Here is a 16231-nt window from a genome sequence, read left to right on the forward strand (position 1 = left end):
ACTCTTTGAGTTTTTACTAAAGCATTTTTTGTTGGAGTTGAGAGAATGAGAAGTGATCAACACGAATTAAATTAATAATTCTCCAAGGATTTGGGAAGCATAAGAAAATTTGCTGGGAACCAACCATTGTTGATAAATTGGCGAAGAACAGTAACTCCTGGACCTAGTTTAGTCTATTCCCAGGTGGATACGAGGTAACAAGTCATCTTTTTACCATGTGATGGTGGAATAGAGACCAAATGAGATTCTATTGATCATAGCTGGACTTGCTGATGCTTGAGTAAAAGAAGAGGTCATTTCTTTTATTGGTGAATTTGGTTCCCAAGCACTTAGCAGGCATCTTTTGAGTCCGAATCCTCTGCGATACATCTTTTGCACCACAAAGAGCTATGCATGCTTGGACAGCAATGAAGGGCTCTCGCTCATCATGGAAATGGAGAGCGTAGTGTTAGAATGCCAAACATGCAGAATAGTTGCCAAATAACCGAGCAAAGAGATTGTGCGAGAGCCCTTCATTTCCGAGATAAGTGACATGGCGGCTATTCGAGCATGCACAGCCCTTTGCAATACAACAGAGGATCTGAAATTGGTATCTTTTATGCCTCTATATGCTAAATGCCAAAATACATATCATGCATTTATGTAGTCTCCATAGTGAGAGAAAATTTTAATCTCATGTTTTCATTTTTTTTTTTTTTTTGCTAAGCATCTGGAAAATTACTTTCAAATATCAAAAGGCAGTTGTAAATTAGCAAGTTTCTTCAAGATAATCTCCGGATTTTCTAATTTAGTCTTGTGTAATTTTAATTCCAAGAGTAGCCAATAAATCTCCTATAAAAAATTAATGCTTAATGCTTTGGCTGCATACGTATGGATGTGGTCATATATAATATGGAATTCATGACTCAAGTAAAAACTGGAGTAGAAGGGATTTATTCATCAAAGACAAATGCTAGGCATCTGCAATGTAGGTGAGGGAAAGCATCGATGACTTACAAGATGGTTATTTTGGACTTATTAAAAGTATAACTCAACTTTTCTAGCATGTATTTTTGTCACTGATAAGAGCACTCATCATAAGGATGGAAGGAGATATACTGTCAAAGCCCATGTTTTCGGAATATATCTCCTTCCATCCCTATGATGAGTGCTCTTATAAGTGACAAAAATATATACTAGAAAAATTGAGTTATACTTTTAATAAGTCCAAGATAGGAAATATACAGGGCATTAGGTCACAAATATTTTTGGAGGGCTTACCTATTTGAGAATTGTCGTATATGCCATGATTAGGAGTTTGGGCTAACCCTAATAAAATTTTCATAAAAAAATCAAGGTGCTAAGCGCAAGGCCTTTAAATGACGCTAGTCATATAAAGACTCAATTGATCCATACCGTATATGTGATAAGTAGAAGTCTGAGTCAAAGGACCTAATTTAAGGTTTAATCCACTATGATTTCTTCAGATAAATACTATCAACACTAATAAAGATTTAAGTTAATGGGACACCTTACCCTTTTTACAGTATAAGCTACCCAAATTTTCTTCTATATGTATTTTTTTTATATTTAAATCTTTTGCGAGGGATTATTGGATTTTAACTTAGAAAAAAAAATTAATTTTAAAAAATAAATATACCAACTTTTTTAGATGGTTTACAAACTTTAAAACTCTTATCTTTTTTTCAGATGCTTCTTTCAACAGAGTTGCGACTCTTCTGAAAAAAGAATGCTAGTTATGGTTTCCTTAGAAATGAAATGTTTCTGAAACATCGCATCTTCGAAAACACCACACTGTATCGGTCACCGGACAGAGTCTATAAATAAGCTCTCGGTCCAATGTTTTGGATAATTCAATCCATATTACTTTCCTATTTCTTGAGACAAAACAGAGAATTCTTCTCTTTTTTATTTTTTTCTTCTTGCAAATTCTTTCAAATTTTTCTTTTCATCTGAGCAATTGAAGAAGTCGGTCGGGTCAAGCCTCCTTAGCGATCGTGCTCATTAAAGAAGGATCAGACTGATCTGGGTTGTTGTACCTTAGGAATGAGATCGCTGCAAACTTGCATTTTAAGGGCGAATCACGTTTTTAGTGCAGTGTATATCACACGCTTCGATCTAGGCAACTATTTCTCAATCTTCTGATTTTTTTAGTAGATTATTTCTTTATAATACTTTTATAAAATAAAGATATAGCAGATTTTAGGCAAAATATTTTCAACAATGAGAACAATATAGGTTTAGGAACCACCAATAAGTGCATTATCCTGCAAGAAGTGCTCCCGGTATGATCAGAGACCAGCTATGCCAAAAGAATTCAGAACAACAATGCCCCATATGCAACCGGCACATAGCAGCACCTATAATATGATACGCCCTATAATATGATACGCATGATCCCCGAACAGACAAAGTTGGCCCTGATAAAAATCATCAGACACCCACCCTGCTCCTAGCAAACAGTGTTCAAACGTATGATACCAAGGACAACCCACCTGAAGGACAGAAAAGATAAACAGAAGAACAACATAGATAATTTAAGCAAGCAGCCACATACATATGCATCATGAGAGTAGTAGTCATCCTCCTGTTCGATTAAAAATGCAGTCCTGCAATCACACTTTTAAGAAAACAGCCAACTGAGGAGGTAAAAGATCAGAAAACTGAAAATCACAATCCCCTGCTAAACCCAAATTTGCCATGAAATCAGCTGCTTGATTATCTTCTCGATAAGTATGAGATACCATACATTGGCACCGAGTTTCGATCCACCTTTGAATGTCATGTTAACAAAGGAATATTATGACGTCTAACAGAACTTCTGCGCCTGAAACTCTGCAATAGCAACATAAAGTCCCAATTAAGCAGCAACTAATTCAGCATACGGCACGATGAAGAAAGTAGCAATTTATCTCCTGCTCCAAGTAAGCGCCCTGTATATGATGGTGATGAATAGAATGGAAAGTGACCAAATAAAACAATAGAAAGTAGAGGGATGGAACCACAGCGCCATGAACGATGGGGCACAGAATCATCCACTGTAAGTCATGCCTAGCATGAACGTAGCAGGCTTTTCTTCACTCATATCACTTTTAACCTGCTTTGAGGACAATGGAAGACTACCCATCATCAAACTAACTCGGAGATATTTAGAGATTTAAAATTATAATTATGTCGACAGTGTTTTAGATTGTTAGTGTTCTTTTGGTCAATGAAACAAAATTGTTAGTATCTTTTCTTTTCAATTTTTTTCAGAATAACATTTTTAATTGCATAATATACTTCTCATCTCATAGTATTATTAAACATTTACAAGTACGTCCTTAATGTCAAGATTGGAAGCGACCATTTAACTTTTTTATGATTGCCAACCCAACCCGGCATAAGCATATGCAAGTTTGATGTAAGCAAAATCAGGTAATAAATAAATTGGCCGATCTAATCCATTTATAATCGGATCTAAGTTCGGCGTCCCAATCTATTTAACATATTTAATTATTAGATACGGTCGTCATCTAACCCCTGTAACTTATTTAAAACTCATAACAGTAATCTGTTCATCAACCCACCGGCTAACCCTATCCCGAATCACACGCAAAAAAAAAAAATATTATTTTACAACCGAAAGCATTTGATATGTATTAAAAAAATCAAATATACTTATCTTAAGGAGATATTTAATTTAAATAATATATATATTTAATTTACTGATGGAACAAAGAAGAATGGATATAAAATTATTACCACCGATCATATCGAGATGAACGCATCCATCAGACGGTGAAGGTTCTCCACTTTTTGATGGTACATCAGCAGCAAAAACCCTAGCGCGAGTACATGTAAAGAGGTCCGGGTCTTTATCTGGTCCTTCTCGTCGGTGCCCCTTTCCCTTCACAGTCTCCTATATAGAGACCTCGGGAGAGCGAGCCTGAGAGAGAGATAGAGAGAGAGAGAGAGAGGAGGAGGAGGAGGAGATGTCGGACGAGGAGCATCACTTCGAGTCGAAGGCCGATGCCGGCGCGTCGAAGACGTTCCCACAGCAGGCTGGGACTATCAGGAAGAACGGCTACATCGTCATCAAAGGCAGACCCTGCAAGGTGATCGATAGCCCCAACTCTTCTCCCTCACTTTCCCGGATTTTTCCTTGATTTTTCTTCGGGTTTTTTCGTTGAATTTTAAGGTTGTTCTGCCTTCTTGATGCGTGTTCGTGGTGTTTTTCTCTTTTGATGCTGTAAATCTGTGTTTCCTGTTTCTATGGATTAAAATTGTCGTGGTTATGGTTGGATTGTTGACGGGGATTTGGTTTGGAGTTTGTTTCCCTTTTTACTCATTTGGAAATTTGATGAGTTTGATGCGATCCTTCACGGGTTTGATTTGGATTTTGTGCTGTTGTTTTAGTCTGATAATTCCTTTGCAAATTGATGTGATGATCGGGAGAAGGAAAAATTATTAGCATGCATGATCTGGAAGTCAAAGATCAGTAAGTGATTCTTTAGAGGTGATATGTGGGCGGATAAGTCCACAAATGATGGTTTATCAAAAGAAAGTGGTATCAAATGAAGAAACTCATGCATGTTATGCGATTTTGTTGAGCTCTACGGAGCAATCGGTTGTTAAAAAAACCATCACCTTTTTCCTTTTGAAGAAAATTAGAGATTTGATGAATGATAAATCGAACTAGAAGAAGTGTGCTTGTAAAGAAAAAGAAGAAAAAAGGAGTAAAAATACAGTGAAGCAAAATAATTTGCACTGGTATAGCAATGTAGTGAGTAGTAGTGTGTTCATGTTATCCAGACTGGTCATTCATTTTAATCTTGTTTTGTTGGAGGAAATGATGAAGAGATAAGTATGGGTCTTTCAATAAAATTGATGTGGGATCTACGAGCTTAAAGTTTAGTTGCATTTTTGCTATGATGTTTTTCATATAAAGATAATTTGTGGGAGCTTAAGAAAGCAGGTCCTGGCATATTGTATGGATTGGATTGTTTTGGAATCAAATAATTTTACGCTAGTGGTGATGAAGATGTTGTTATAAATCTATGGAAAACCTAACAGCAAATGTAGAAACTTATATATTTTAGGAAGAAAGGTTAACTTATAACCCAATGATGGTTTGACTAGTTCATTCACATAAAATAAATCCATAAATAGTCTTGATAATTAAATTCTTCATTGCATTTAATAATCATTTTAAATTTCAATCTCCTTGACATGCTGACTTTTGGATATTCATACCTGTAGAAAGCAGGACACCAGAAAAATAGTTGAATAAGATTCTTGTGCAATGCCTATTTGTTGATTATTTGAATAATTGTTACTCGAGGCCCATGCCTAATGCCAATAAGGCATATTATCTGTCTGTTGGGATGAGTGAACCTAAAGCTAGGATTCCTCTCTCGCTCAGCTCAGTCTATCCTTTTTTCCCCTTAATTAGAAGTAGTCTAAACAATGGAGGTATTTATGTGTTCGTCTTCGCTCTAGTCTTTGGTTGCAAAATCCGTGCGAACCACCTATTAGACCAATTCAAAACCAAGCTTTTATGGTTCCCAAGGCCCACAATTTTGGTAACAGGTACCGCACTAGTACCTAGCCTATACGGTACGGTACTAAACTATAGTGTAATGATATTTGGTACACAACTACTTATTAGTTCGATACCAGTACAACGTTGTTTTTGGCTTTTTTGTTTTTTTTTTTTTGTTTATCTTTTCTTTTTTTAAAAAATGAGGATTACTTTTAAAGTTTATGGATGTTTAGAATATTATAGCGTACTTTTAATCTACCCAATCAAGCCTCCATTATTGTTCAAAGTACTCAATTAAGGTTATGGATGTTTAGAGTACCTTTACGTGATAATATTATTTGTTCAGTTTTTGTTCAACTTACAATTTGCAAACTAGTCAGGAACATTTATTCATGAATATTTTCCTAGAAGCATATTGAGCAGTTGAAAATATATATTTTGTTACCCCAAGAATTATTCTGGTGATAGTTGCAATATTTAATAATTTTAAGTATTAAGAAAATTTTGCATCACAAAGATATGTAGTTTTTCATTATGAAAATTTTAGTTTCTGTGGATTCATCAAATATAATAGTAAAGTCTTTATAATTGCTTGTTGTTTTTTCTAAATCAATGATCAATTTGAGGTAAGTTCATTAACGAGGTTTCATTTCTTTATGAGGTAGAACTAAAATGCTATGTGACCATCATCAACATATTTAAACAACTTTCTGACTTTGTTCTTGCTCTCATTTCTGCATGAAGTAGTTTGATGCAGGTCAATCCACGTGGGTGGAGAATTTTTTTTCTAGGACCTGAAGTTCCAAGATAACATTTTTCTTATTGAATCTGAATTTTGTGTCTTGCTTTATGGCATAAGTTACATAAAGTTGCTATTAAGAGTTATTTTTATGGTCTATTCTCTCTCAAGGCTCTATAATAATGGATTCCTCGCTTGAGAGAGAAATTATGCATGATCAATAATATGCTTTCTCCATTTAAGAAAATAAGTTATATATGTTATATATTTGTTTATTTGTGTCTAAATTAAGACCTTATAGGTGTCGACAGAGGGGCAAGTAGACAAATACTATTGGATATAAGAGAGTAAATGCAGGATGGTGGATTGTAACAAATTAAGATTTAGATGAAGCTGCCATGCTGGAAGCTGTTTCTCCTATTGCAAATACTTTTGAAAGAGAACATGTAGCAATTCTATGTGTAATTAATGTTTGATAATGCAGTCTTTTTGACTAAATTATGACATTTTATTTCTGTGTATAAAGTATCCATCCATGCAGCAGAGAAGAAGAGAAAGGAAAGAAAGAAAGGAAAGAAAAAAGAAGAAAAGGAAAGAAGAGGAAATATAGAAAGAAAGGAAAGAAGAAGAAAAAAGGGAAGACAAAAAATGGAGGGAAGTAATAGAAAAAGGAAAGAAAGGAAGGAAGAAGGAAAGGGAAAGAAAAAAGAGTAAGGGGCTTGAACCACCCCAAATCCCTGAGCGGTTCGGGTCGATTCAACGTACTTCAATGGTTCCTAAATAGAAGCAGTTGGGTTACATTGCAAATCTTGGATTTACTGCATCAAATTTTTAACAACATGAATTTGTATATTTTCCTTTGCTTTGCAGATTAATAAGATATATGTTGACATTTTGATCATTAGAAGACTTTCAAGCGATTTTAGTTTTTAATAAGCAAAATATTATTTAATTTACAAAGCAATCATGTAATATGAACTTAGAACTAAGATTGTAAAAATTTGTTCTTTTTTCATGGATTTCCTTTTTCTTTCTTTGTGAACTTGATGTTTTGTCAAGATATAGGTGTCAGCTCTTTCTTTGTAGCACTGCTTTGTTTAGTTAATTTTTAGTTTGATTAAATTTCTAAGTTATTCTGCCATTTTAATCTAAGCTGAAGAAAGGATATTGTTCTCACCTATTAGGTTTTCCATATTATTGGCTCGAATTGCATCAGGAGTAACTTATACAATATATTGTGACTTCATGCTAATTTATGGGCTCAAGTTTTGTTTCTTATTTTTTCTTTTGTATTATGAATAGCATTATAAATGCAACTTTTGATGCAAATTAGGTTAGGAAGTCATAAAGTCATTTGAATTGTTGCTTGAAGTAGTTTTGATGTTTATTTTTATTGGTCATGTGATCCAAAGTTTGGAATTTGTCAGAAAAAGACATCTATTTTGAATGAAACATGTGATTTTATGCTCCTTCTCTGTATTATGATTCTAGAAATTGGAAATTTGAGATTTTACGCCATAAGACTGATTATTAGGTCCAGAGTGATTCTAAGCATTATTGTTTCCTTGCTTCCCCTCCATTTTATTCTTTTCCAGTTTTTTTTTTTTTCATTTTATTATTTCTTGTTCTATGATGGTCTTCGTGGTCGCAATTTTATAGAAATATCACCAAACACTAAAATTTAGTTATTCTCTCATTGGGCTCTTTTGGCCTACTATAACCCTAGATTTCAAATCCCTAGGTTAGACCATTTGGTATGCTATCATAAGTTTTTTCATTCTTTTGTATGCTAAAACAAGTCAGTGAAAATGATCTAGTGGTATATCTTAGCAGTTTCTTTTAATTGGGTTCCCACTTTCATTTTTCCAGTTAAGGTGCATTTTTATTTTTAGATTAAGTTTAGCCTGGATACTGGATTCATGTTGCTGACCATCTTTCTCTGTTCCTGCTGACCAAAATAGATATGGTTTTTATAAGCTGGCTCAATGGTGTATCTTCCGCTTGATTGTTCATGAACATGTGGCATGGAGGTTGTTAGGGTGGAATGGTGAATTGACCAGGCATTTATAGAGCTTACTAGCCCGTTGTTCATAATCTGTCTGGAAACAGAATCGGACAAAATTTTGGTTAATGAGTAAATAAAAATGATGGGATGATTTTGTAGGTTATCTAGGAGTTTTTACATTAGGATTTAGAGTTTAAGGTTCAAGGATACAAGGAGGGGATTTTAAAAGTTATATAATGGTTTATTATTCGAAATTTGGGCTATGTGTATATGTAGAGGACTGCAGAAACATTATAATGAAAATCAATGAGAAAAGAGGAGGTTTGAAAACAAAGCTAAGACCTGTAGACAAGATGTTTTCGTAATAGCTTTTGGTTATCTTTGATCATTTGCAGCTAGTAGTGCAATTCTTAAGTCCCTTCAATCATCAACTCCTTTAGTAAGAGACATAACAAATCCATCCTCCCCAAATTTTTGATTTAGTATAACACAATAACCGTGGCTTATATGACCTTAAGACAACTTTAAAAATCTTACACTGAATCCTTTGAGCCATTTTAGAATAATTGCTGCCTCCAGTTGACCACAATATTTTCTAGCCGTTTTGGCTTGCATCTGCTTGACATGATATCTTTATTTCACAAATCCAATTTAAGTTAGTGTATGTGTAACTTGATGGCTTAGGATGATACCTATTAAAGTTTTTAAAGAAAATATGGCTCTCTCTAATGCTCATCCTGGATTTATGTATATTCCTTCCTGCTTATCATTATCAGCATTTATCTGTACATGTTCTCCAGAAGAAATTGTTTTGATTTCTTATCTCATGAACCAACATGTTATATATCTTATGTCCTCTATTGCTTACTGTTATGACAGATCTTTTATGGTCACAAAACTGACATGACTGTCCTGATGTTTGTTATCTGTGCGTCCTTGTTGGCTTTAGACAAGCTTGCTTTAATATTTTTCTTGTGTAAATGTACTTTATCAAGCTGAAATTTCCTGGTCAACTGAAAATCTCTTTAACCTGTTTCAGCACAGAAGCCAATTGATCTATAGTGACAATGTTGATCTTCTCACATGTCTGTGGTTGTTATTTCTTAAAAAGACCTTGTCAAACAGTTGGTTCCTTCTTTTAAGTGATATTTTTCAGAATGCTGTCATAGTTTTTTTTTTTAAAAAATCATTTTCCATTATCATGCTGATTTTGCAAATTTTAGATGCAGTATATCTGGAAGTTCTTTTTAAATGTAAATCTGGCTTTCCCTCCAGCTTCAAGCTTCATGAGATGTATTCACACTTGTTGAAGCAATAGAGGTGCTAACTTCAATTTGCAATGGTTGAACAATTTCATCTTAAAAAGAGATTATTGAGAAATATGTACTTAGCTAAGCAGAATGAACTCATTGAACGTGGACCATCCCATTTTGTTGAATTAGGATATACCAAATTTCCTAATGAAGCATTGTTTGCTAAGTCTCTCACATATGGATCATCTTTGTATTTTCAAAAATAGTTCTTATTGTTCAGAAGCCAAATTTTTTTGCACTGTTGATCCATATGTGCCTAGACTTATCGCCACTTAGAACATACATTTGGTTATTTGGCCAGTTCCACTTACAGTTAATTCTGTTTGATGTGAATTGTATGCTTCAGTTCGAGCGTGTGTGCTGTATACAATTAACCCATTTTATGATAAGTGTGTTTTCTTTTTTTAGGGCGATAGCGTATCCATCTCATCAAGTGGATGCTTATTTATTTCATTCATTTCAGGTTGTTTGGAGATCATCTTATGCCATAACACAATCTGTTTGATATTACTATCTATAGATTATTGATTGAAAATAGTGTTTGACTTTCCTACTATCATGCTTGATGTGCTTTTCTTAATTCAGAATATAATTAATTGCGGTGTTTCTTTAATTCTTACATGTTGCTTATGGTAAACACACTTCTTAGCTTACTGAAAAATAAAAAGCTTCCACCCTCACTTCCCCACAGGACAAGGAAGAAAAAGAAAATTTTTCTTAAACTACTCCAAAATTTCAGGAGTTCTGTTTGATTTTTTTATGGGCTTCATGATTACAGGTTGTTGAGGTTTCAACCTCTAAAACTGGCAAGCATGGTCATGCCAAGTGTCACTTTGTGGGAATTGATGTTTTCACTGCTAAGAAGCTTGAAGATATTGTGCCTTCATCCCATAACTGTGATGTAGGATTCTACTCTTTTGCAAATTATGGATTTTTCTTTTTATATATTTTAGGATTTTGATTATCAGACTAATGTTTTTATATTTTGCAGGTTCCCCATGTTACTCGTACTGACTATCAACTCATTGATATATCTGAAGATGGTTTTGTATGTCCATGTTTTGACCTAGCATCTGTTTTGCTATTTTGATGCTAGAAGCTCTTTTTTCATAATACCAATTTGTTTGAATCTGGTCCTTCAGGTTAGTCTTCTGACTGAGAATGGAAACACGAAAGATGATCTGAGACTCCCCACTGATGAGACTCTGCTTGCCCAGGTTAGTGCTCCACCTTCCACTTTAAATGAATTGCAACTTTTTATGGGAGGTTCAATATTTAACAGGAACTCTGTGTTAATGCAATCTATCTAGTTTGGGAGTTTATGGAAGATCGAAATGGGCCTGTAATGTTTGACCTGACTTGTATTGATGGCTTGGAAGTTTTGAGCCCAAAACCTTGTTCGGTGGTTCTAAATAATTTTGCCAAGCCCATCCGAACTCTGAGTGGAGTTAGAAAGTTGTCGTGCTGGCTCAACCCATCTGGCATCAGTGCCTCTATATATAGTTTGGAACCCCATTGAGATCTCCAGGGGTTCATTTCATTAACTAATTGCCTGTATATTGTCATTTGTGGTTTAAAAGACTTCTCAAATCTAAGTGTGTTGTTTAAATTATTATGGTTGGTTTGGACCTAGGTCATTCTTTATATGGGAAAGGGAAAGTGCGGGTGTTATTGATGGCATTTTTTACTTGGGAAGAAAAAGGACAAAATAAGTAAAAGATGAAAATTAAAGAGGGGGTTTTTAAATACCATATAGTTTGCCACTTCAAATCTACTTGAGTGACAGCTACAAGCACCCAACTATTCATAAACATTATGCTTACGTACACATATGCAATCAATTTGTTATTTTTTCACATGAATATAATTTTCTAGCCCTATTACCAGTCGGTGTTTGCTTTCATAGTGGAGGTCCTTTGGGAATGGCCAACTTTTGCACATGCTTGATAAAATTTAGACTAGTTCAGTCTCAAATGTTTTCATTGCTTAGGTATTTGGAAAGAGAGAATTCAAGTGCTTAAGAAGTCTTGAAATCATGATTTTGTGTTGGGTCTCGGGGTGGCAAATATTGAGAAATATATGGGATGACCTTCCCACATTCTGTCTTTCCTGTTGCTTTGCTGTTTTTTATTTCCTTATAGATGAAGTGATATACTCTTTTCTGTAATATTATCTCTTTTTATTGTCCAATCTTTTTGTTGCCACTTGTTAAAATGGTTGGTAATTATTTGTATTCTGGTAGCTATTTGACTTTTCTTGTTTTCATAAATATTTGTTACCAATGACATCTTTAGCTTTGCAGGTGTTGATCATATTCCCCTTAATGCACATTTACTATTGGATATTCCCCTTAAGAATGATGTACTTGACTGAACTATGTATAGACCAATCTCTTGTAGGTGCTGGCCATATTATTGCTTTAAGAGTGCTTGATGATTTTCTGACTCTAATCATACTGAAATCTTTAGTATGCGGCATGATACTAGTTGGTTTTTGAGACAGGCTCTCTGCCTCCCCCACGCCAAAAAGAAAAGAGAAAAAAGTGCTTGTGGCACACTACATGAGATGTAGAAAATTTTGGCTTATGCCACCTGATCTTTGTAGCAGTGAATGGTCCAATCATTCTGGGATTCAGTTGTCATTTAGGATTTTAATTCATACTTCTTCTATGAACTTCTGAGAGTCTGGTCGGAGGTTGTCCAAAATGTTGTTAGAGAACTGATCTAGGTCTCAAGGTAGTTAGAGGTCTATTAGCTCATATGAATGCGGCAAGCTTTTGTCACGGATGTTTTTAAACTAGCACATCATTGTGGTGATATAGTCTATTATGAATCAAGATCTGCTCGGAAAACTTTAGGATCAGTTGGGATGTTAATGTACTCAAGATATCACAGATGAAACCGCAATTATTTTGCTATAACTTTATGTCATCAACTTATTTTGGTGCATCATCATCATCATCAATGATGGGAAAAAGCTTTTTTCTTTTTAGGTCAGAATAATTATTGAAATGAAGGACTTATGTGAGGTTCTGATAATCTCTTGTGAGATTAGTGACTTAACAATGTTGAGGGATAGCTATTTTCATGAATGGCTTTTCTGATTCCACTTGTTTTTTTTAAATAAAGAAATTGATTACTTATCATTTAAGAAAATTAGAATGGCTACAATTATGGCAATTCAGTTGGGGACTCAATAACCTGCACTTTGAGACTATGGTACCTGAATTTCGTCTCATTGACCCTAAACTTGGTGTCCATGTTGGTTAGTTACTGCCTTTGTAAAAGTAGACCTGCTGCTAATAGATTTCACCGACCTGACCCATGTCATGTCAGTATGTTGTATTAGCCCAAACCAGCCCCTTCCAATATAGAAGTTAACCTGACCTGTGCTGAACTGTTGGCTTAACGGACCAAAGTATGGTTCAGCATTGTAGATTTATAACTGACTTTTGGTTGGATCCAGGTACTGGATGTGTACTTATTTTCTTCAGAATTATGTTTTTCTTTGTATTTTTTTTTTTGGTTTGTATAACCAAAATAAAAATCATGTATGACAAACTGTAGACTAATTGAGACTGGGTTAAGCTGGTTAAGTTTTCTTGAGATGCTTGTGAAACCAGGGAAACTTACCTTGATAACTGCTTTGATTTTAAGCTATTTCATTATTTTTTCTGCAGATTAAAGATGGTTTTGCTGAAGGCAAGGATCTGGTGGTGACTGTCATGTCTGCAATGGGAGAAGAACAGATCTGTGCTTTGAAGGACATTGGTCCCAAATAAGTTTGTTTAGAACACAGGTTCTAGCTATTTGTAACACTACCAATCTTGTTGGTGGTGCCTTTACAAACTAGTAAGAATGAGAGTTTGTATGGTTGAGATGACTGTAAGTTTATTGAACTGAAAAAAATTCCTGCCACACAGGAAGTAAGAAGACTTGGTTCTTCCCTTGACATAGTGTTATCCCTTTTATCTATGTTCCCCCTTCCATTTTCAAATCCATTTGGTTATCACGGAGTTTTTCTTTATTATTAGTTATGAATACTGCATAATCTCTGTATCTTTTTAATCAAACATTTCTGTGAGCATCGTACATGCATGTACGTGAAGCAGCAAACTACGTTTTGCGCATGGCATTCGGTTTATTAGAATATAAAACAAGGGACTTTGAATCATGCTTTGATTGGCATCTTCAGGTATGTTTGGTTGCTCATGATGTTAGGTATGTAATAACAAGGCTTGCATTGCATGCCTAAACTGACATTGGTCAATTTCCCAACAGGAGAAATGTGAAGTACTGTTGAAGGACATCTATAGTCCAGTCAAGGAGCTTGTCTTAGGGTTGTGCCCCGTTGATTCCATGCAGGTTCTATTGTTGAATATAAAAAGATCGATCATAGTACCGTGCTTGTCCGACTAGTTTGAGAGATTGTTCTTGTTTGTTTAAAGGTGATATGGTTAATTAGACAGCATTCTTCAGCCAGGGAAGGAAAAGGGAAGGGTGAATAAGAAAGTGCTCGTCTTTAAATGGTAAGGTGAGATGTCATCTAAATGCTGCGGACTGATCATGAATCTCTTCGGTGTAGTTCAAGTTGCGACTAAGCCGAAAAAACTGCTTATGTATGAATCAATGGACTGTCCGTTTGTTGAACACGAGGGGGGAATGTAGGAACGAGACCATGGAATCCAAGCTAAACTTAAACCACTTGAACCGAGGTTTCTTTACCTGAGAGGTTTGTGAAATCTGAGATGTGATAATTAGGTCGAGGGTTCACCTAAGATGCAATAACTCATATTACTGCTTTGCGCCTCTCTCTCTCTCTCTCTCTCTCTGTGTGTGTGTGTGTGTGTGTGTGTGTGTGTGTGTGTGTGTGTGTGTGTGTGTTTTCTTCTGTGCTCTTTATTTTTCCTGGACAACATAAAACATGGCGTTGTTTGTCTGGATGGTATCAGCAATTTATCATCCGGGAAAAAAAATGCATTCTGGTAGGAATTCTTAGTTTATTGAAGAGGATGCAGCTTATGGGGATGGCACTAACATCTACGAGACAAAAAGAATATGGGCATCGTGAGCAAAGAGGGAAAAATACCGGCATGATTGGGTGCAAGGGATGTGGTTGGAGCAGTAGAAGTATAAGATGGAGGAATGCATGATGCAAGGAAAACAAAGACATAAAGCAAGGATAATTTCAATGTGGGCAAGTGTAACGCAAATTGTGGGAACCAAGAGAAGTGTCGGCCTATGTTTGTAGATTCTCTTGTTACATGTTATGCATTGTTTAATCTCTCTTATACTACTACAAAATATATCACTTTCCAATAATCATGCCTAAGATACCTGATGAATCCTATTGTTTGTAGAGTAAACCCTAAAGCTATTTCATATTTTCAGATTTTTTTTTTTGATGCACAGCTGCAAATGTTAATCTCCATCATGTTTGCTTATAGCCATTGTCGACCTATATTGAATGGTGGATCGATGGTGCAAAGACAATGCTTGCATAAGTATCAACTTTGCTTAAGAGGAGATTACAACACATAATGTTTAGCAGTTAGATAACCTGTGCAAACAAACCAATTTGCTTGAAATTTTGTCAATCTTAAAGAAATGAAACGAGGTTTTATTTTAACTTCCTCAAGCCAAGCCTTCTATTGTATTGAGGATCAACTTTCATTAAAAAAAAACTTCATGTAATTTTATTACTCAAACAGAAAAAAATATTAGTGTAGAAATTTCATATAATAAATAAATAAAACTTTCTTAGTGATTCTCCTGCCTACCTACTTATAATTGGCACAACTTCATTCCGAACTTAATATAAAAGTTCCAAATTGGCAAGTAACTTATTCCCTAGAGGAGGTTTTGCATGTTTATTTTATATGTGCCACCAAGTGAAGATTTGTCGTATCATCTTTAGAAATTGTATTTTATCTTGAATTATAGAGCCATGAGTATATGATGCATAGTCATCTTGAAAGTGTCTGCATCTTTCTCTCCTCCTACCTTTGTCAAAAGAAAAAGCTAAAGCTCCCATTTCAAATTTATACTTTTGAATAAATATTGACATTGTGCTCGATGAATACCAGGATAGTTAGCCCATATGAGTTTAATCCACCATCTAGCTATGGTGTATTAGGGGGCTGCTTCATGATAGACATTTTCCTCTCAAAAAAGCGAGAAAGAGTGGGGGGCGGTGGGAGTTTGGAGGATTAGGATACCTTTAGCCTTCACATCATGATATATTTATATTATCCTTTAAAACCTTATGAAATATTCCATCAAAGATTCCTCTCGCTTCTCTCATGTTTTTCTTTCTTAACTACAAAAAAAATCCTTCCAAATTAGGTTTACACTATGGCCAGGAGATTTTTTGGTCTTAAGATCTTCAGGCATTAAAAAAGAACCTTGCATCAATTTGGAATAAGTGAAGGATATCTTCTAATAGAGAAGGATATCCTTTCCAATTCACATCAAATACCAAAGAATTAAGACTTATGCTATGGTGAGAGATATCCCCTGCCACATCAAGATATATCTTTTTAGTAAATAATAGAACAAACTTATAGCACAGAATAAACTTATTCATCCAATTCCCTTTAATTACTAATCTATTTTTATTATTTTATAAATGCTCGAAAAAAAAACTAAGAG

General features: G+C 34.9%; 1 protein-coding gene across 1 annotated transcript; it reads left to right on the forward strand.

Annotated features, from left to right (window-relative positions):
- Positions 1 to 3860: 3860 nt before the first annotated feature.
- LOC103707794 (eukaryotic translation initiation factor 5A-2-like) lies at positions 3861 to 13532 on the forward strand. Its single transcript, XM_008792451.6, has 5 exons — positions 3861 to 4097; positions 10360 to 10482; positions 10573 to 10629; positions 10724 to 10798; positions 13261 to 13532. Exons 1-5 carry the CDS (start codon positions 3975 to 3977, stop codon positions 13360 to 13362), a joined length of 480 nt encoding a protein of 159 aa, XP_008790673.1. The 5' UTR covers positions 3861 to 3974; the 3' UTR covers positions 13363 to 13532.
- The last annotated feature ends 2699 nt before the right edge of the window (positions 13533 to 16231 follow it).

The sequence above is a fragment of the Phoenix dactylifera genome, chromosome 11 (assembly GCF_051530095.1).
Source record: "Phoenix dactylifera cultivar Ajwa chromosome 11, Ajwa_hap1_PhDact_Kaust_v1.1, whole genome shotgun sequence".
NCBI lineage: Eukaryota > Viridiplantae > Streptophyta > Magnoliopsida > Arecales > Arecaceae > Phoenix > Phoenix dactylifera.

Coding starts and splice junctions, on each gene's coding strand:
- LOC103707794 (XM_008792451.6), top strand. CDS start 3,975: ATGTCGGACGAGGAGCATCACTTCGAGTCGAAGGCCGATGCCGGCGCG. Junction 4,098..10,359: donor TCAAAGGCAGACCCTGCAAG/GTGATCGATAGC, acceptor TCATGATTACAG/GTTGTTGAGGTTTCAACCTC. Junction 10,799..13,260: donor ATGAGACTCTGCTTGCCCAG/GTTAGTGCTCCA, acceptor TTTTTTCTGCAG/ATTAAAGATGGTTTTGCTGA.